General features: G+C 37.0%; 1 protein-coding gene across 1 annotated transcript; it reads left to right on the forward strand.

The window, feature by feature from the left end:
* kmt5b (lysine methyltransferase 5B) lies at positions 1 to 20,796 on the forward strand. Its single transcript, XM_002941641.5, has 11 exons — positions 1 to 221; positions 572 to 637; positions 6,653 to 6,894; positions 7,817 to 7,961; positions 10,108 to 10,273; positions 11,761 to 11,870; positions 12,949 to 13,115; positions 14,231 to 14,250; positions 14,341 to 14,477; positions 16,623 to 16,816; positions 18,187 to 20,796. Exons 3-11 carry the CDS (start codon positions 6,735 to 6,737, stop codon positions 19,620 to 19,622), a joined length of 2,535 nt encoding a protein of 844 aa, XP_002941687.1. The 5' UTR covers positions 1 to 221; positions 572 to 637; positions 6,653 to 6,734; the 3' UTR covers positions 19,623 to 20,796.
* Positions 20,797 to 21,341: the final 545 nt, after the last annotated feature.

Genomic DNA, 21,341 nt, shown 5'->3' on the forward strand with positions numbered 1-21,341 from the left:
TACAGGTAGTCACCAAAACCTAGCATCCGATGCTCTGTACTTTTTACATTGTGGACTGCTGTGGGTGGGAGCCTGACTCTCCTTCCCGGCCGGGCCTCTATCACAGATCCTTCCGCCCTCTCCGCCTCCGACACGGTGTTTCAGTCGCACTCAAAGCAAAGGGGAGCACGATCCGAAGATAACGAGGAGAAATTAAAGACAAGAACTGCGACTGATGGATGGTAACAAATTAAAAGTCATCTTAGTCTAAACCTTTTAGCAATCCTTTTTATTTTCTGCAGTTATCCATCTTGATTGGAATCTTTTGGCGGAAGGACACTAATAGTTTGGGACTATTTCCTATGGCAGTACTGCGGCCTCGGCCTCGCCGCCATCTTGAATGTTAATGTTTCGGCACAAAAATATTTATATATAAATACCCCTATATTCTTTATCTTTGTTAACCCTTTATAATCTTTATGTTAGTTTTGACCAATAAACCCGCTATTTCCGTTTATTTTGCGTCGGGTTGAGACTTTTTTTTTTCACCCCCCCCCACGTTCCATTTAAATCACTATTTCTGTAATTTTAGGGTGTTATGACGCTTTCTGGACGTATATGAAGTGAGAAGGTTCGCACCGACCGACTAGAACCCAAGGTACATGTTTCAGATCATTTCTCGTTAGCGTGTGTATGTCTTTAGGATCGGTATTCGTGCACTTTGGCGCATAAATACATGAAAATATACGTACTCGTACATTTCATAACAATCGAGCGGCGTATTGCCACTATACTTAACAATTTTATCAGTGGTTTATTTATTATTTCGGTATATTGGCAATATACGGGGGATAATCTTTTTTTTAATTCGAAGCCCTTAGATGCGGCCTCGCCCCATCTCCTTTATAGATTGGAGGCCTGATTAACTCTTCCGTGGGTTGATTCGGGTTCCTGGGAGTGCTGGGTGTATAGTCTGTCCGGCTGGCCAAGTTTAAATGCCCCGATTCCCAGTATGTTGTAGATAAAGGACTTTAAATACTCAGCTTCATGTTTAAGTGCTGAGTTTACATATACCATATGGCTAAATATTTGTTTTTGTGGTGTGCAATATTCAATGGCTTTATTAAACCACATTGATCCAAATTATTCATGGTCAGACCTGCAGTTCTGTGTATTTTTTTTTTTTTTTTACTGCTCCATGTAGTTTACATACATGTTTCACATGATATTGGCACTTTAAATGGCCAAGATGTTTTTTTTCTGATACTTAAAATCATCTTAGAAGTCTAAAATGCTCCTGCACTGGACATAGTTTAAATATTCTGTTGTATCTTAGTATATGTAAATAGAAATGCCTATATTCCACACTAGATTCCCCCCGCATATAAAAGGAAATGTTGATGTTTTGCAGTGAAGTGGTGTGTTCATAGTCCTTTAGGCAAGGGAGAGATTTAAATGCTCATGTTTCGGGTTTAAATGCTCAGTGGTGGTTTCCTTAACCTTTAAATAACATAAATGTAATTCTTTTATTTTTTATTTAAATGTGTCAAAAATGTGTTTTATTTTTTTTCTGTGTTAAATTACAAAGTAAGAACCTTCTCCCCCTTTCTGAATGGTAATATTCTCTCTATTTCTTTTGGGGGGAATTTATTCGCTTTGTACATGTACTTCTTGAATCGGGCAACTACATTTTACTTATACAATGTTATGTTCTATAACTTGTTATCAATTTATTAGAAAATATTACTTGTGTTTGTAATATGTAACCTAGCCCATATTAAAGGATAATAGGATAAACATATACTAAATTCATCTGTTTAAAAGTGATGACAGCTAAGTGAGTAATGCATTTTATATTGTAGTGTGACCTGTAATTTTAATCTACTCAGTGTACAAATATGAAAAAGACAGACTTGTGGGAATCTTAGCAGATTCCATATGATTTGGCTTAGAATACAACCAAGACTTTGTTCTGGCACTTATAAGGTTAATAATCCTCCTTCAAAATAATTCTGTGATGGTCAAAATTTTAGCATGTTGTCATATAATATAAACAGAATTTTTTTTCTAGTAGTCAGTAAGCCAGGAATATAGTTTACATAGCTTTACGTTCAGAGGATTTAAATGGCCTGTAACAATCTATTTCATTGGCTGAAGGCAAAATGAGGCAGCTGTTGATTTGCTGGCCTCGGCTAGATATGACTCGTTAACTTCCTCATGATAGAGGATTTAAAAAAATAAATAAATAACGCTGCAGTGTTCTTGCACGGATGCATTTCTTGCTGGGCGTTCTAACGTGCCTCATATTACATCCATTGTCTTTATGTTACAGTCTGTCCTATAATCTAAACTGTGCATTTCTGAAATATATTTAAGGGTTACATTTTTTTTTAATCAGTATTGTGTGAAAAGCACGAATGATATCACTGAAGTGAGTCCTTTTGTGAGTAAAACATTTATATTATTGTATACTGTTTTTATATGCTCATCTGAAATGCAGCTGGCAGATCACTAGTTTTTAAAGCATTTCAATACATTTTTTGGTCCACCTGTTGGTGAACAAAGAGAAGTTCACAATACATTTCTTACTCTTGTTTTGTTGCACTTTGTCTTGTTTACCCTTTTATAAATGCTGTGAACCAGAGATATTAGTATAAAGCAAGCAGACCCTGCAACTCCTGGGCATACATGCACATACTGAGGGAGTGTCCTGGCTCTTTAAATATTTACATGTATGTCTGTGTCCTAGCGTAGCCACCCGCATCACTAGGCTCCTTGTGTGCAGGGCACAATACTTGGTGGGGAGGCAATTTCTAAAAGAATTACTATTATTTCTTCTATCAGAAGGGTGGGCTCTGTTGGCTTGCAGCACTTGTGAGGAGCCAAAATGTTACCATTAGGTGCTCTTTAAAGTTTATATATGTTTTTCCAGTACAAATAAAACACTTTTAAGCAGTAAATTTCCTATTTTATGACAGGCTTTCTCTGCCATGTTGAAAATGCACAATGCCACTTGTGTCCCATGCTTTGTACTGCACTACCTTCCTGGCTCTGCACTCAAGGGGCAGATTTCTGCCCCAAGTGCAGTCACAAGCAGCCATTGGAGGCACAGGTGGTATCGGGCAATCAAAATCTCATTAATTACTGCTTCCCATAGAAGGTCTTGAAATCGCTTTACCTATAGCAGGCACTGGCAGTGACCCACAAGCAATGCTCACTTCAGCTCTATGAGCACCCAGCAGTGCTCAAAACACCACGTGTGCAATTAGCTTTATGGTTTAGCTTCTAGCTGTCACTGTAATAGGGCTTTAAATTATTCCTGGGCTTAGAGGCCGTAACAAAGTGATTGAGATAAAAAGCTTAGCAAGACAATCCAAAGGCAAACACTGTATTAAGTTTGGTGAAAATTGGATGTCTTTAGTAACAGAAAACTGCCCAGTGCTTATTACATTTTGTTTTGCTTTTCTGATAACTTAATCTTGTCATATATAATAAATACTTGTTATTGTTTAGTGACTACAGAAAATTACTCTCATGCAGTTCCACATCAGCCAAAAGAGGGCAGCCAAACATTTTCTGTTTATAATTTTTTTTTTTTTTTTTTTTAAATATTTGTTATCTGAGTCACAGTAGTAGTTAAATCATTCTTATCCACTAAGTAGCCAACTTTGGATGCTTTTCCGCTGCCCGTACCATGCCATAACTACAGTCAGGAAAAGCTGACACTTACACAGCACTGTACAGAAGTCTTCATTAATCCTTGTCCCCAGTAGAGATGACCGTCTAAGGCAGGGGTCCCCAACCTATTTGACCTGTGAGCAACATTTAAATATAGAAAAAAAGTTGGGGACCAACACAAACATGAGAAAAGTTCTTAGGGGGTCACTACTAAAGGTTGTGATTGGCTATTTGGTTGCCCAATGTGGACTGGCAGACTGCTAGAGGCTCTGTTTGGCAGTACGCATGTTCTTTATGCAACCAAAACCTCCAATCCAGGATGTAAAAAAAAAAAAAAAAGCACCTGCTTTGAGGCCACTGGTGCTCCTTGTGAGCCACTGGTTGGGGGTCACTGGTCTAAGGACTATATCACATTTACACCCATTGAGCAGTTTTATCAGGAGCTGGTTAACATGTTTGTATGTTTTTGGAGAGTGGCATAAAACTGGGGTACCTGGGGGAAACCCATGCAGACATGGGGAGAACATCCAAACTCTTAGCAGATAGTTTTGGAATCAAATTCAGGTCTCTAGCACTGTAAAGTACCATACCTTGCAACTGTCCTGGTTTTTGCGGGACAGTCCCTCTTTTAACAGTGTAGTCCTGGATTCTTACTGAAAAGTCCCTAATTTCCCTTTGATCTCCCGATACAATGTTTCTCAAAGTTAATTAAATAGGTAGCTTTTGGCAGAGAGCCCAGAAATCTTAACATCCTACACCTGCACTTAGATACAATTGTAGCTAATATGCAACACAGGTATCTTGGGGGAACTGAGACTTGCAGCGTAAAGGGCAATTTCACCTTTTTAGCAATACTGTAATAAAACATAGAAAGCCAAAACCCCCAGAAATATGTTCAAACCTTAAATAACCTGCCAAATTTAGTAAAATGGGAGTGGTATTTAGGGGGTGTGGTAGCAAAAATGGTCTGTGTCAAAAAAAATTCTCCACGATATGCACAGCATTTCTTTATGTCTCTCATTCCATTTTTCAAATCTATGAAGTACTACCTACTGAGCTGTGAATGCCCCACCAATGGGTAAAAGCCATCAGCATCAGAAGATGCAAACAATCAGGAACACCTTAGAGAAATATTATCCCACACTAGAGAAACCTCTGGGGATACTGCCTTCCCACTTCTGGAAAAGAGAGCATTCTTGAAAAGCTAACATCCAAACACACAACCATACCCTTGAAGAGTAACTCTATTTTTTAAAAAAATCATTGCAAACCCACCCTTCTAGAAGAGCCTTGTGGCCATATTGAACTAGCTGAAACCCATTTCTCCCATTAAAGGAACAGTAACACCAAAAAATGAAAGAGCTTTAAAGTAATAAAAATATAATGCACTGTTGCCCTGCACTGGTAAAACTGGTGTGTTTGCTACAGTAACACTACTATAATTTATATAATAAGCTGCTGTGTAGCCATGGGGGCAGCCATTCAAGCTGGAAAAAAAGGAGAAAAGGCACAGGTTACATAGCAGATAACAGATAAGTTCTGTAGAATACAATAGTGTTTTATCTGTTATCTGCTATGTGCCTGTGCCTTTTCTCCTTTGAATGGCTGCCTCCATGGCTACATAGCAGCTTATTTATATAAATTATAGTAGACTTTCTGAAGTAAACACACAACTTTTACCAGTACAGGGCAGCAGCACATTATATTTTAGTTACTTTTATACACTTTCATTTTTTGGTGTTACTGTTCTAAAAACCCATAATTTCCTATTTTTTTTGCCACTCTCTAAAGCACTAATTCAAAAGTTGGGGTTTTCACTAAACAACCTCCCGCGCACTTTATAATCAGGCCAATTTGTTTATAGTTCCCTATCTACCTTTAAACAAACCCCTCCCTTCTCTGAGCAGGAGCCTTTGTGCATCTCATTAACAGAGGGCTTCTCAGTGGCCTGGTAATTAGTTTTATGAGCCCTTTGTCTGCTCATTGGGGCCAGGATGTTAAGTGCCAGAAAAAACAAACTATACATATTTCAGAATGTTTATGTGAATTATATATTTCGCATATTAATGGGTAATATGCAAAATGAACGAGGCTCATTTATTTTTTAGTTGTTCCAAGAATTTGGTTTGAACTCTACATTGGTTAGACTGTAATAAAAGTGTGTGCCATTTTAATCTTTCCTTTCAATTGAAACAATGTCCATTCAAAATCATATGGATTGTAATAGCGGGGTGGCTTCATGTTCTGCTTGCCAAGCGATCTTGTCCTGCCTTCTGGCATAATGAGATGAAATCATCCACATGATCTTTCTCTTCATTGGAGGGTCCAGGTCTGGATATTACTAATGAGAATTCAGAGAAGCAACTGGAGCATAAGGAATTTTGCTTGCTCAAAATAAAAGCTGCCTTATTTAAAAATTATATACATTGGAACAGAGTAGAAGACCCAAATCCCCAACTATACAGAATTAGTGAAGTTCTCTTCGTCATAGTTACATAAAAAGGTGTTTGCCTTCCGGCAAGGATTAGTGACTACAGAGGTTCTTCAGGGGACCAGAAAAAAAATGGCGTAAAGTCAGGAAAATGTATTATGCATAATACAAGTCAGAAAGAAAAACATGGAACAACTTAAATATTGGTTTCACTGTATTTGTTTTAATTGTGCTGTACTAACTAGGTAGGAGAATGTGCCTTTTATTTTCAGAATGTCAGGTCTGATTAGTACAAGAAGTAACAAAAAATACATATTTCCTAGTTAAAACAAAAGGCAAAAAGTAAGTTCAGCACAAGTGTTATTCATTGAACTAATGTTTACAAGGCAGGTATAATTCCCCCTTCTGATTGTATCACCTTGTAACTTTTTATGTGCAATTAAACATTCTACAACACCTACATAAAAATAGCAATGTACTGAGATGCATGTTTTTATTTTTATTATACTTAAATACTATAGTTTTGCATTTATATATTGACATTTCTGTTTGTTATTTCTGCAGGTGAAACCAAACATTATTGACTGGTTTCTCAGGTCCTATTCAGAGGGTGACTAAATGCAACTAGGTCAGATTGTATGTTGGCATGAAGTGGTTGGGCGAATCCAAGAACATGGTAGTGAATGGCAGGAGAAATGGAAACAGATTGTCTGCTGAGCATCGACAGAACCAGCCAAAATTGCACAGCTCCGGAAGAGAGAATTTAAGAACCAGCAAAAATGTTCCAGACAGAAGATCAGGCAGGTGTAAGTGATTTACTGATTTATACTGTAGAATAGTCTGTGTGCATGTAGGTATTTATATTGGAACCTAGTGCTGTGTGTGCTTTTTTTTTTTTTTTCTCCTCAGATGAAAGTGGTATACAAAGCACCATAGACAAAGTTGACTGCAGCATTGAAATATAAAGCTTTCTGACCTGTTTTCCCATTAAGTTGACCCACATTACTGCAGCTTAGTCATGTTCCTTTTGCAAAGTGGTGTATAAATGCTCATATCTTTATTCATATAAGCATGTTGTTGGGGCTTTATCCTCACTGCTTCCACATCAGTATTACTGTGGATCACCAGATGTTGTTTTCTGTAAGGGGCACTTACCAGGCCATTGTCTTAATGCATTGGGTTAGGATTTTAAGGCTCGAGGGCTTATTGATACGACAAGTTCATATCAAGTATAATATAATTTTTTAGGGAAGGAACATTTTATGGAATATAAATGTCAAATTAGTGTCAGTATCTCTTATTAAAGATAAATATTTTATCAAGCGTTCCATGATCATATAAAGGTACTTTATTAGTAAGAAACAGATTTTTAAAGACATGGGGGGCTCATTTATAAACACTAGTCAAATTTGCCCATGGGCAGTAACCCATAGCAACCAATCAGTAATTGGCTTTTTTCAGCCACCTGAAGGTTGAACATTAAGAATACAAACTTGATTGGTTGCCATGGGTTACTGCCCAGGTGCAAATTTTTCCAGTGTTTATAAATGAGTCCTACAGACTCCCCACAAAACAGGCCAGTGACTCACAAGCAAGATGATTATACAAACATTATTTTATTCTCTACCTTACAGGATTATAATGAAGATTAAAATAGAAACACAATTCCCCCCCCTAATTACTTCTTCCTCCCTAATTATTTTTTTATTTGTTTCTTATTTACATTAGTTGCTAATGTAGCTTTTGAAACACAAAGCCGCTATGTACCTTCATCTGGAATGTCAGCCAAGGAGCTGTGTGAAAATGATGACCTTGCTACCAGTTTGGTCTTGGATCCCTACTTAGGATTTCAGACACACAAAATGAATACCAGGTAATTTTTCTTAAAACCGTTTTTTAATGCTGCACATTGCTATCATGCTATTATAGACACTTGTTCTGAATGCTTCTCACTGGATCTTCCGTCTTCATTTGCTGACCGCTTGGTGGCCCATTAAACAGGCAATAAAATCCCCAAACTGGTAGTTTATTAACAATTTTGGATTAATGCATAAAGATAAGAGGTTTCTCTTGCTTTCCCTAGATCATAATAAGATTACAAATATATATATAAAATTTTTTAAAAAGCAGCCTAGTTTTAATGTGTAATTAATATTCACACTGGGCCTTGTAATCTAAACTTTACAATTTTAGCTCACATTGTCTCAGAACTTCACATCATTTTGTGCAGACCACCAATGCATTAGTAGACTGCATTTCCCTTCTTACATTCACATCTTCAGTCTGATCAGAAGAAACTGTAACACTCACTGGATGCAGAGAAAGCAATAAAATACTAGAGGTATGGGACCTGTTATCCAGAATGCTCAGGACCCGGGGTATTCCAGATAAGGGATCTTTCCATAATTTGGATCTCCATAACCTAAGTCTGCTAAAAATCTATTAAATATTCAATAAACCCAATAGGATTGTTTTGCCTCCAATAAGGATTAATTATATTTTAGTTGGGATCAAGTACAAGGTTCTGTTTTATTATTACAGAGAAAAAAGAAATCATTGTTAAAAATTAGAATTATCTGCTTATAATGGAGTCTATGGGAGATTGCCTTTCCGTAATTCAGAACTTTCTGGATAATGGGTTTCCAAATAAGGGATCCCATACCTGTACTGTAAGCAAAGGACTTTTAAGGGCCATTATTCTTTCTTAGTCTTGGTTAGCCAGTGCTCTACCTTTTCCAGTCCATGCTTAGCCAAAGCAGTAATTTGTTGTTTTTCAGCCCTGTTTAACAAACCTTTCTAAAAAATTGAACAACTGATACATGGGAATCTCTTCATAGATTCACTAAGCTGTAACAGGTGCATTTATCAGCTTTGTTGTACGTCTTATGGTGTTAAGACATGTGTTACCCAGTTGACCAGCTAACCAGCTGCACTAACAGTACAGACCTACATTTAAACAATAGATCAATGGCTATAAATACTCTATTACTTTGCAATAATTTCAAGTTTCCCTTTAAATAACTGCAAAATATATGGTAAAAAATATGCTTCACATAATCAGCCCATGTGGCATTTGAGAAAATTTCAGACATCTATGCAATGCATATGTTTTACCACAGGCAATTTACATTAATCTTAGTAGGAGTGTCACTTTGGACATTTTGTCTCCTGTGCTGGAGTAGATTAAGCATATGTGTCATAAAATGTCCCGCCTATAGAATAGATTATGTCCATTGTCTCCTGTGCCTTTTCTCCCTTTTTTTACGTGGTTTGAGAAATCTACTGTTGTTATTGAGCCATAAAAGTGTCAGTGTCCGGACAGGCTTCCTGCTGGATTACTACTTATTTTTGTCAAGACATAGACCTGTGCACATTTCCAGACAGAGACCCTGGGGAAAAAGTGAACTCGCTGCCACACCACTATTGTATTTTCATTTTATCAGTTATTCCTCTTCAGACTTAGACTCCTGCATGCGCAAAAGGAAAAGTAAGTAAACCGGTGGCACTGCTTTACTTTTTATCCTGTGCCGGTGCTGTTTTTCCCAAATGGAGCACTAGCCCAAGGAAAAAAACGTAGTAGTTGGATTTGCCAACGCATTAGCACCTCTCCCAGTGATTCCGGGTTTTCTTGTCCTTTATAAGCTGTGTCAAATGCAGTCACCGTTATGACCACTATTAGTTCCTCAAACCACAGGAGCAAGACTTTTGTTTTCTAATATTGAAAGCTGTCTTTGTGAGCTGTATGGACAAAGGGCACTGCCGCACCTGGTGTTTTGAAGGAGCAAAGTTCCCCAAGGAGCGAATGTGATAAAATTCAGTGGTCACCCAACATTTTTGATTATGGAAACATTGTGCTAATTGCATATCTAAGCAGTGATTTGCCCTAAATCAGACCTATTGGTGTTTTTTTCTCTCTACACTTTTCTCTAATGGAGTGAAATAGGAGTGTTTGCTTTACCAACAAATGGTGTATTTAGCAGGGATGCAACACTGACAAAACACTGATTTGATTATTTTAGATTTCGCCCTATAAAAGGACGCCAGGAAGAGCTAAAGGAGGTGATTGAAAACTTTAAGAAAAGTGAACATCTTGAAAAAACCTTTAAAAATTTAGTAGCAGGCGACTGGGCTCGGCACTATTTCCTCAACAAGAACAAAGCGCAAGAAAAGCATTTCAAGGAGCATGTATGTCAATAACTACCTTTACATTTTAGAGTAACAAATTAATAAAAATGACACTTCATGATTACACCCCTATCTTTAAAAGCAGTCATCCCTTACCTGACTGGCATAGTAGGTAATATTACCCCATATTGTGAAACATGTCACTAACCAGTGTCCCTGGGGTTGGTAGCTATTAAAACTTTTATTGAAATATGATGGCATGTAATCTGTAATTGTGCTGTGCTCTCTTTATGGTAAGAATTGACAATGTTTATAAAGTTCACTATAGGAGAGTTATTAGCAAATACTCATACTGATGGCATTTTCCCAACAGAGTCACTCACTGCCACTCCTCTTCCTTATATAGTCTGCTCGTAGACGGTAGCAAATTTCTTCCAGCATCTCTGAACACTCATTTATTTTAATGGCTTAAAGCAGCGCTGTCCAACTTCTGTGGTACCGAGGGCTGGAATTTTTCTGGCCAATGTGGTAGAGGGCCGATAATGGAAGCCAGTTTGACCACTCCCCCTTTTAAACCACACCCACTTAAAACCACACCCATGTTATCACAAGAGCTTTTAAGACTATACCCACATTAATGGTGGTAGCGCAGGAAAAACCCAAATGGTTGGTGCTCACTGTAGGGATATCACCCTTCATTCATATGTGAAAGAATTATATGCTGTCATATTAAGACACAACCTTAAATCCCTATGCCTCCTCTTCCCCTGGGGATAGCACAGCAACCCCCTGCACATAATTACACATCTTAGGGACCATATAATGACTATTTTTAAATGCTAACAAATTCTAGAACAAACCCCTGCCAGGTTCACCTCCCACAGGCAGCATAGGGCAGGCAGTTTGGCACACACAGGCAGCATAGGGCAGGTAGAGTATGGCACAAACAGGCAGGGTAGGGCAGACAGAGTATGGCACACACAGGCAATATAGGGCAGGCAGAGTATGGGACACACAGGCAGCATAGAGCAGGCAGAGTATGGCACATACTCTGCCTGCCCTACACTGCCTATGTGTGCCATACTCTCTTTGCCCTATGCTGCCTGTGTATATGGGACACACAGACCGCATACACTGACACAATGCTGGCACTGCTCCTACAGGTGTGAACAGGGGAACAATGTGGGTGATTAGAGCCTGAGGTGTGAACAATGCAGGGATTAAAAGGTGTGAACAACACAGGGATTACATGTTTAAACAATACAGGGAAATTGCAGCCTGAATCTGAAGTGTGAACCATGCAGGGGGCCATTTAATCTCAGTACTGATACCATTTAAAGCTTCTACAAAGGTAAGCCATCAAAGCAGCCAGACAGGTGGGTGCCACACAGAGGGGGTCACCAGTTGGACAGCCCTGGCTTAAAGGGTTTACTTGTGTATGCAGCAGCTCAGCTCTTTGTAGGTGTGGCCACTTGATCTCATTGAATGTTTAGCATCAGATTTAATGATTTCCTCCAATGTAATACTTTTGCTTATTTACTTTCTAGGTTTTTATCTACTTGAGAATGTTTGCAACTAGCAGTGGGTTTGAAATCCTGCCTTGCAATAGATACTCCTCAGAGCGAAATGGAGCCAAAATAGTTGCAACAAAAGAATGGTATGTATGCCTGTCCTCAGAATCCTAAAATTAATTTTAGGTAGTGTACACTAAAGATAAGGTTGTGAGTATTAAACTAAAAATTTTAAAGGAGTACTGTCATGCGTAAACATGTTTTTTTCAAAGCACATCAGTTAAAAGAGCTTCTTTAGCAGAATCCTGCATTTAAATCCGTTTTTAAAAAACAGATTTTTTTAGTATTAAATTTTTACATTTCGCATGGGGCTAGCCAAATTCTTCATTTCCAAGGGTGCTACAGCCATGTGACTGATGAACTTCAGTCACGCTTTACTGCTGAGCTGCAAGTTGGAGTGATATCAACTCCCTCGCAGCAGCCAATCAGCAGAACAATGGGAAGGGTGCAAGAAAGCTCCAAAATTGGTGAAAGCCATCACTCATAGACTCCATTTGTATCAAATAATACAGCAATAGGATCTCTTATCCAGAAGCCCATTATCTAGAAAGCTCCAAATTATGGAAAGCCATTTCCCTATAGACTCTATTTTAATTAAATAATTCTATTTTTTTTTTATTTTTTTTTCTCTAAAATAATAAAACAGTATCATGTATTTGATCTTTACTAAGCTGCAATTAATACATATTGGTGGCAAAACAATCCTATTGGTTTTGTTTAAATATTTTTTTGCCTTTTTATTTATTTACTTTTTAAAGAAAAGATAATAGTCCCTCATGTAACAGGTGTAATTTTCAGCCCTGTTTGGCTCTACATACCTCCATGATATATATTGCACTAAATCTAAATGCGATAGGAGTTCTCTGTAATGCGATAAGGCATTTAGGGCTGAACCAGTAATATAGCTTCACAGATTTTTTTATAGAATTGTTGGGCAGTCTTGTGAATGCAGATTTAAGCTTAGCACCTTTGAAAACCCCTAGGGGAATTTTTCACAACTATGGAATGATTTTCTAATACATATAACCCTTATAAACTAATGTAATGTGCAGTCTATAATGTTTATCACCATCAAATGTTGTCATGCACTAGTATGGTTAGATTAAAATACCATGCAGTTTTAAATACATCTTAAAGGGATTAAACCTTTTCTTTCTGTGACAGGAAACGGAATGATAAAATTGAGCTTCTTGTGGGCTGCATTGCAGAATTAACTGAAGCAGAGGAAAATATGCTTCTACGGCATGGGGAAAATGACTTTAGCGTCATGTATTCCACAAGGAAAAACTGTGCTCAACTGTGGCTAGGGCCCGCTGCCTTTATTAACCATGGTAAGCCTGCACCTTAATGGAGGAGAGACTGTTTTCTGCAAGCATTCAATAGTGACATAAAAATAACTCTATGTGCATTTAAACACATTGTCGGCTAGTCTTCACTTATGGCAGTGTGCCATTCTTCTTAAAAGCCAGCTCTCTGTGATAGCAATCTACCTTCACAGAATGATTAGCAACTGTATAAGTGTCTTGCCAGCAGCAATGTTCCCATATCTATCACCTACTAGCTCTATAGGTGGCCACACACGTGGCGATCTGACGATGGTCGCACAAAACATCGTCAGATCTGCCACACACCGTTCAGGGCTGAAACAGCAGATAAGGAGGTAGAAACAATAGGATTTCTACCTCCTACCGATTCAGCCCTGACGGCAGATTTTGGTCTGGCGCCTTCTATGGCGCCTGTTCAAAATTTTCTAACCTGGCCGATTGGTGAGTCGACCGATTTCAGCAGCTTCCTGCGATATCGGTAGACTCGCCGACATGCCATACACGCACCGAATATCCTACGAAACAAGGTTTCTTACGATATTATCGGTGCGTGTATGGCCAGCTTAAGGCCATGGGCACACTGAGCATTTGCTGCACTTCTCTCAGCCGGCATTTTTTCAGCAGTGAAGTGAATCCGCTCCCTTCCGTATCCCCATGTATCTGCATTGAAAAGTACCGCTTCCGCCTGAGTGCAAGTGTACGGAGCAAATGGAGGTTGGCCTGAAAACGCTTTCACATTTTTCAGGCCACTCTGTGTACCTACACTCACAGGCTTGCTGTCCGGCAGTGATTTTGACTCTTATTTCGTATTAGTTATTTCTGCTTTATACTGCACGGATAAACCATTGCTAAATTATCATCTGTGCCAAATTGCTTGAATTCACCCTTAATTTAGCAACTTACCAAAGCACTTATCCATTTCCTGGGTTAGATTACTTCCACTTATTCCTTACTGGTGTTCAGTCAACTGTCTTATCGCTTTAATATGTTGCTTCTATACTCCACTTTTTTCTCTGTTCAATAGTAGGAGCCATACACAATAGATAGATGCAGAAGTGCTTTATTAATTTTTTTTATTATGAAAATCAATGTATTAATTTTATTTTTATTTTACTTCTTAGATTGCCGGCCTAACTGTAAGGTAAGAAAGAATCCTTAATTTTAATTCTTATTTATAAAATGATTCATATTTTATGAGAGACCAGAACTGACATTGGGCTTTTTGTTGCAGTTTGTATCCACTGGCCGTGACACCGCATGTGTAAAAGCTCTCCGAGATATTGAGCCTGGAGAAGAGATTTCCTGTTATTATGGGGATGGCTTTTTTGGAGAAAACAATGAATATTGTGAATGCTACACATGCGAAAGGTTTGTTCTGATACATTGTCCGTTAATTGTAGCGATCTCACCTTTCTTATATATTACTGTGGGGAGAGGTGACAGGTGCATAGTAGCATTTTGACCGTATCAAAATGAAAGGTGTAATCATTTTTTATATAAAAAAAAACCACATTAATCTGAGTCAATGACATTCTCTTTAAGAAAGGTTCACTTTTTAAATTAAAAAACAAAAAAAATTTAAATACATTTTTGGTCAAGACAAATTGCAGCACTGCAATAAGATATACAGGGGAGAGTGTCCATATCAAATTTTAAAAAGGTGTCAAATTATTTGTAATGAGGCAACCATTTTGCAGTCCAGTTCTGCAACTATTAAGAAAAGGAACTGGTTACTCCCCTGATTGTATTTTCTATCTATACAAATTAAAATCTGGTAAAGCACTGATTGGATATCAGTCATGGATGCCGTCTTCGTCTGCAACCAATATTAGACCTTTTATGGGCAGTTTTAATCTTGTCTAAAAAAAACAGAGTGCCCCAGGCAATCGCTGAAATTAACATCTTCAATTCCTTCTATATCAATGGATATTGGAATCATGTGAGATATAGTTGTCACATGACACAAAGGCTGCTTCTATCAATAAATGTATTTAGGGCTTTCCAATTATCAGCCCTTCAGTTGTGGCTGAAATACAAATGCACAAAATATACATATATAATGTTAGTAGGTGCTGTTTGGCTACTGAATATGGTTAATGTAGCACAGACAGCCTTAACTGATCACATGGCTGAAGAATGAGAAGGTAATGAGCTAAATTCTTGAGTTCCACAAAGTGAAAGAGGGCATTCTCCAGAGGAATTCTACAGAAACTGAATTTTATCATTTTTTACCTTTTTTTGTGTTTTTAGTTTACACATGGCAGTACTGAAAAAAACATATAAAAAAAAAAAAAAAAAAATATATATATAAATATAATGCCAAATACAGGAGGTACAGAGGGCACTGCTGGTTTTCAATACCTTATCCTTTCATTTTACTTCTTCAAAAAAGGGGAACGATATTCTCATAGATTAAAAATTAGATTTTATTTATATTATATATATTATTTTTATATATATAGGAAAAAAGCTCTTGTAGGCAATTATGAATACTATATGGTGCTGGTTTCACTCTTTGGTTAAAAGTTAATATTATCTTTACAAATGGGCCCCTTTATTGGAGCTCCCTATAGATCTTCTGTGGTCCCTGTCTGTGTTTCAAATGAGGGGTTGGTGTATTCTAACAGTCCCTGCCAGAAGCACAGTAGGAGTTGCGCAGCCAATCCCCACAGCCTTGCAGTCATGCAAGGAAAGACAGGCTGCATTTCCTTATCAGGACAGCTTAGCTGCTGATTGGTTTCTATCCTCTACTGCAGTGTGCTGCTGCTAACCTGCACAGCCTGGAAAAGGAGGCAGCAGGAAGTGGAACAGATAGGTGCAACTAGTAGGGATTTTGGTGCAATTTTCAATAAATCAGCTGGAAACACACATCTAAAGCACATTTCATTTATATTTAGAGTAATATAATGCACGGACACATTGTTTTTTACACAATATGTCTCCTTTGAGTGTAACTTAAGTTCTGTTGTTACTAAAATAACACAAGCATTTTATATCTATGAGAGTGAATATTTTCTAAATTGGTAATATAAAAAGAGGTTTTTTTTGAACAGGTGCACAATTCTTTTAACTCTGATATATGCACCAACTCTGGGTACTACTTTACAGAGCACCATGCCAATTGCAAAAAATTCAACTTTCAGTTTCTGTTGCCTGGTTTTATCCAAATGTGAATAGACAATATCCAGGGCAACAGCAAATAACACAGGAACCAGAGCAAGATAGCAGAACCTTAGTCCCTACAGAAATACCTCAAGGTAATGCAGTTTTCAGCAAAAAAGGAGCACCAGCATCTACACATCACTGGCTTTGAATGACAATTTCACTCAAATTTCAGTCATTTAGCTATGTTTACCAGTAGACAACTTTCTGTAAACAGAGGCACGAATACTCAATATGCCAGATTTTGTACTTTTTGCGCCTGTAACAAAATATAGAGCCCCACATGGAGAGTTATCTTAATTTTAAAAGTACATAACAATGCAAAAAAAGGACTATTATTTCTCTTACTAGGCGTGCAACTGGTGCTTTTAAATCACGTGTTGGACTTAATGAACCAGGCCCTGTGATAAACAGCAAATATGGACTTCGAGAAACAGACAAACGCTTAAATCGTCTAAAAAAACTTGGAGATAGCAGCAAAAACTCCGACAGCCAGTCAGTCAGCTCTAATACTGATGCAGACACATCTCAGGAAAAAGACACTTGTAAGTCTGGGATACTAATTGTGTTGGCTCCCTGCCTTGACTTCTTTGTTTTACTTTCTCTTCTATGAAAGAGTGTGATTTCTTTTTACCACAGGATTGACATTATAACACTATTATATTTATATATATATATATATATATATATATATATATATATATATATATATATATATATATATAAAGAAATCAAAAAATACAAAAAATAATTGCTACTAGTAGCAATTTCAAATGTTTACTTGCCTTGCAAGTAAACATTCCTTTTTGTTGTAGTTTAAAACTTAGTTTGGTTTCTGCACATTTATGTTTTACAGCTATATAAGTTTTTTTTATTTTATAGCTCTACAGTTGAGAATGTTACTTTTGCTGAAAATTTGTGACTGTAAGGATGTTCCCTGCAGTAAACAAAAAGTAGATGTAAGGGAAAATATTATTTATGTACACATGCTATTTTCATAAAAAAGGTTCCTGTCTTCTAAAATAAGCAAGTTACTTCCAATAATATTATGATATTAGAAGTATTCTGTATCTGCTTCTAATAACCTTTAAAAAAAAAAAAAAAATCTTCTTTCTAAATACAGTTAAGAGGCAGTGTTTCACTTCTGCATTTTTAGTAAAGAACATAAGAATCTTTTGCAAGTAATATAATTGTTTTAAATCTAAACTATTCTCTGTATTTTATATGCATATTTTTTATCTTTTATCAACTGATGCATATGGACTTAACATTCAGTACAGTTAAAAGTAGTCCTGTTTATATTGTACATTCTAGCCTATAGAACAGTGATCCCCAGCCAGTGGCTCAAGAGCAACATGTTGGTCATCAACTCCCTGGATGTTGCTCCCAGTGGGTGCTTATTTTGAATTCCTGGCTTGGAGGCAAGTTTTAGAAGCATAAAAACCATGGGTACTGCCAAACAGAGACTGCTGTACGCTGCCAGCAACATAGGGGCTATCAAAAAGCCAATCACAGCCTTCATTTGGCACCCCAGGAACTTTTTTTAAAGCTTGTGTTGCTCCCCAACTATTTTACATTTGAATGTGGCTCACATGTATAAAAAGGTTGGGGATCCCTGCCATAGAAAGTATTCTGTCTACATACAGTAAAATCATTTTATCATAGCACAGCTGATCGGGTTTTGAAAATATAATTAGACCAAGCTATCTTCCTTCCCAGTCCTATTCCCAGTTCAGTAGCTACTGACGCACCTTGTATCTGCATATAGTATTATTAGGGCTGCATGTATTACTGGTTAGACGACTCCTACATGCTTGATCATTATGCAGCTAATTTTCATTCAGGGACTGGAAAATTGTAAGTTTATGGATTTGTGCTACACTTCAAATAAGGCTTTTTTTGTGTCTTTTTACAGCAAATAGAAAATCTATTGGAATGAGAAAGAAAAGTAAAAGCAGATCACTGAGGAGACAGTCAGTGTCAAGAATTCCAGTTTCATCATCTTCTACCTCATCCAAGCTTCCTCACATTAATAATTCCAGGGTACCAAAGAGACTAAGAAAGCCTGTAAAGCCTTTACATTCAAAATTAAAGATAAGATGTCATCGCAAAAAAGCTGAGCAGAAGAAAGCCTCTAAGAAGCTTGAAGTTTCGAACTTGGTTCTTAAAGAACCTAAAGTTGTGCTGTATAAAAACTTGGCAATCAAGAGGGATAGAGAAAGTCAGGGTGCAGTTCAATTTACGGAAACTACTGGTTGTTTGACGAGACACGCTGCAAGAGAATATAAACTAAATTCCTTAAAAGGTGCTCATCCACATGGTGAATCTTCACCATGTACTTATATCACTCGGAGTTCCTTGAGAACTAGATTTAAATCCAAGGATATGTCAGAGGCCAAGCTTCAACCAAATACAGTCGATGGTTATAGAAGCAGCCATGGAACTGTTACACAGTTAGATACAGGTGAACCACTTTGTCAGTCAACTCGTAAAAATGAAATGCTTCAAGAAACCTCAAGACAAAGTATCAGATTTCAGAGGAATAACTTAAACACATCTAGAAGAAAGTGTCGACAAAATAGATATATCAAGCAAGCTTCAAAAGTTGAAGATTCAGTATCTATTTATAATTCATCCAGCAAAGACAATGCATTACCAGACTTAGGAAATTCACATTGTGATTTAGGTGAAGGAAATTTCAAAAGCTCTGCAGATGAATACCCTCTAGTGACTTCTGAAATTACTAAGACAAAAAAAAATATTCGGACAGTGAAAAATAAAAAAAGCAGACGAATAACCAGATATGATGCACAATTGATTCTTGAAAACAGCACTGGAATTCCAAAGCTAACCCTTCGAAGGCGACATGACAGTAACAGTAGCAAGACCAATGAAAAGGAGAATGAAGGGATGGGTTCATCAAAAATAAGCATTAAATTAAGCAAGGATCACGAAAAGGACAAGAACAGTTTGTATGTTGCAAAGCTCAACAATGGTTTTAACTCAGGATCAGGGAGCACTTCAACAAAGTTGAAGATACAGTTAAAGCGGGATGAGGAGAATAGGATGGCTTTTCCTAATGAGAATGGCATGTATTGTAGTGATACATTATCTCTGTTGGGAACAAGAATGGAAGTTGATGGTTATGATCAGTTTGAGGAGGAAAGTGTTGAAGAATCCTCCACAGAAGAAGATGGAGAGGAGGAAGATGAGTTTGATGATGAATTTGAAGATGATTTTATCCCCCTCCCTCCAGCAAAACGTTTGAGACTTATTGTTGGAAAGGACTCGATAGACATTGATATATCTTCCAGAAGGAGAGAAGATCAATCCTTGAGACTCAATGCATAAAACACATTTTAGATTGACTGGAACACTCATTTCTATTCATAACTTTAAAAAAATAATTCCATTGAATTATTCCTAAACTGATGAACTGTATGTACATTTTAGATGGCACTTCCGTATTGTTAGTCCACTATGAACTGAAATTGTAGAAAGTGTACAGCAAACCAACTTAAATTTTTGATTTTTATTGTACTTTTTAACAGTCTTCTTACGTGCAATTTTGAGTTGAAAAAGTGGGTCCTGTTGTACATTACAGGAGGCATTTGTATATAAATCATAAACTTTCCATGCAGGACGATAAAATAAAAAAAGAATGTGGCTACTCAATCATACCTTTTTTTTTTCTTGTTAATTTTATAGGAATTGCTCTGTATTATACAAAAAAGAAAATCACAGTAGTGGCATATTACAGTTTTCTAGTATGTTATCACCAGCAGCGAATTTTACAGCTTTCAGACTTATTTGCCAGTTGTCTTGTCCACCCTAATTTCTGTCAGGAGGTCCTGTATTTACACTGTAAATGCTAAAATGATAGTACTGTCCATGGCCTTTGCTCATAGCCAATTCTTTATTAGAGTTAAACTATGATTTCTTCTAAAGGAAAACATTTTAAAGTGATTGGTTTGCTGATCCATTTAGTCCTATGTACAGACCAGGAACAAGCTATATGCAGAATTCAAAGTTGGGTATGGTGTATTTATTGCTTGTTATATAACATTAAGGCAAAAAAGAAAACTTGTATTTAACTCTTTTCAAACATTTTTAGATAAAAATTGTTCTTTGCAGGAATTGGTGCTTACATTTTTTCATGGAAAAAATGCTGTGAAATAAAAAAAAAATGTGACAAGGAAGAAATGTACCCATTCAATTGCAGCTGTCAAATCATTTGTATTTTTCTTTAATTTGTGTTGAATTTTGCACTTTGACAAGACTACAACTGACTGAATATCTTGAATCGACTTCTAACAGTGTAGAAAATAATTAGTAAGCTGAAAGGTTTCAGTTTTTCTCCCATGTATAGTACTAACACTGTATATACTAATGTATACTAATGTAAATATATGTGTTGTGAGGATCCTTTTTTTTTTCTTTTTTCCATTCAGAAATGATTTACCATATATGAAAAAGGTTTTTAAGTTAAGTACTCATGCCAATAAAATAGGATATTGTAAACCTATTTTATTTTTTATTCTGTTTCTCTCTAAAATAATTTAAATTTACGTTGCAAAATATTGCAGGGGCTTTCCAGTCTTTACTTGATATCACACCAAGCGTTCAACTTTAACAATGTGTTACAGAATCTGTCATAGGAATACATGATTATTTTTTTTTTTCAATGATGTATAAGAACATACACCCCACTCCAGATACCTTGTGTGAATGTCCAAATTGAATAAATAATTTAGCTCTGGACCGCCCTCTTCTGCTTTAAACTTTATCAGAAATAGGTCTTAGAAATAGATCACCAACACGTGACCGTTGTGTTATAGTGATACCATGTGTCAAATATAGTGTTTAACATTTAAACAGCCTTCCAAGTGTAGATAATTAAGTGACCGTATCCTTTTGCGACTGTGCTTCTACTTACAGACTAAACTTGGTCACGGAGCATATAACAAGGTTTCTCTTGCAGAACTGTAACTCTCCACTTCTTCATTCCCTGCTTATTATTCCTCTCATCACTCGGAGGAAACAGTGAAACGCGTTAGTTGTGTGGAGAGA

The sequence above is a fragment of the Xenopus tropicalis genome, chromosome 4 (genome assembly GCF_000004195.4).
Source record: "Xenopus tropicalis strain Nigerian chromosome 4, UCB_Xtro_10.0, whole genome shotgun sequence".
In the NCBI taxonomy this organism is placed as follows: domain Eukaryota; kingdom Metazoa; phylum Chordata; class Amphibia; order Anura; family Pipidae; genus Xenopus; species Xenopus tropicalis.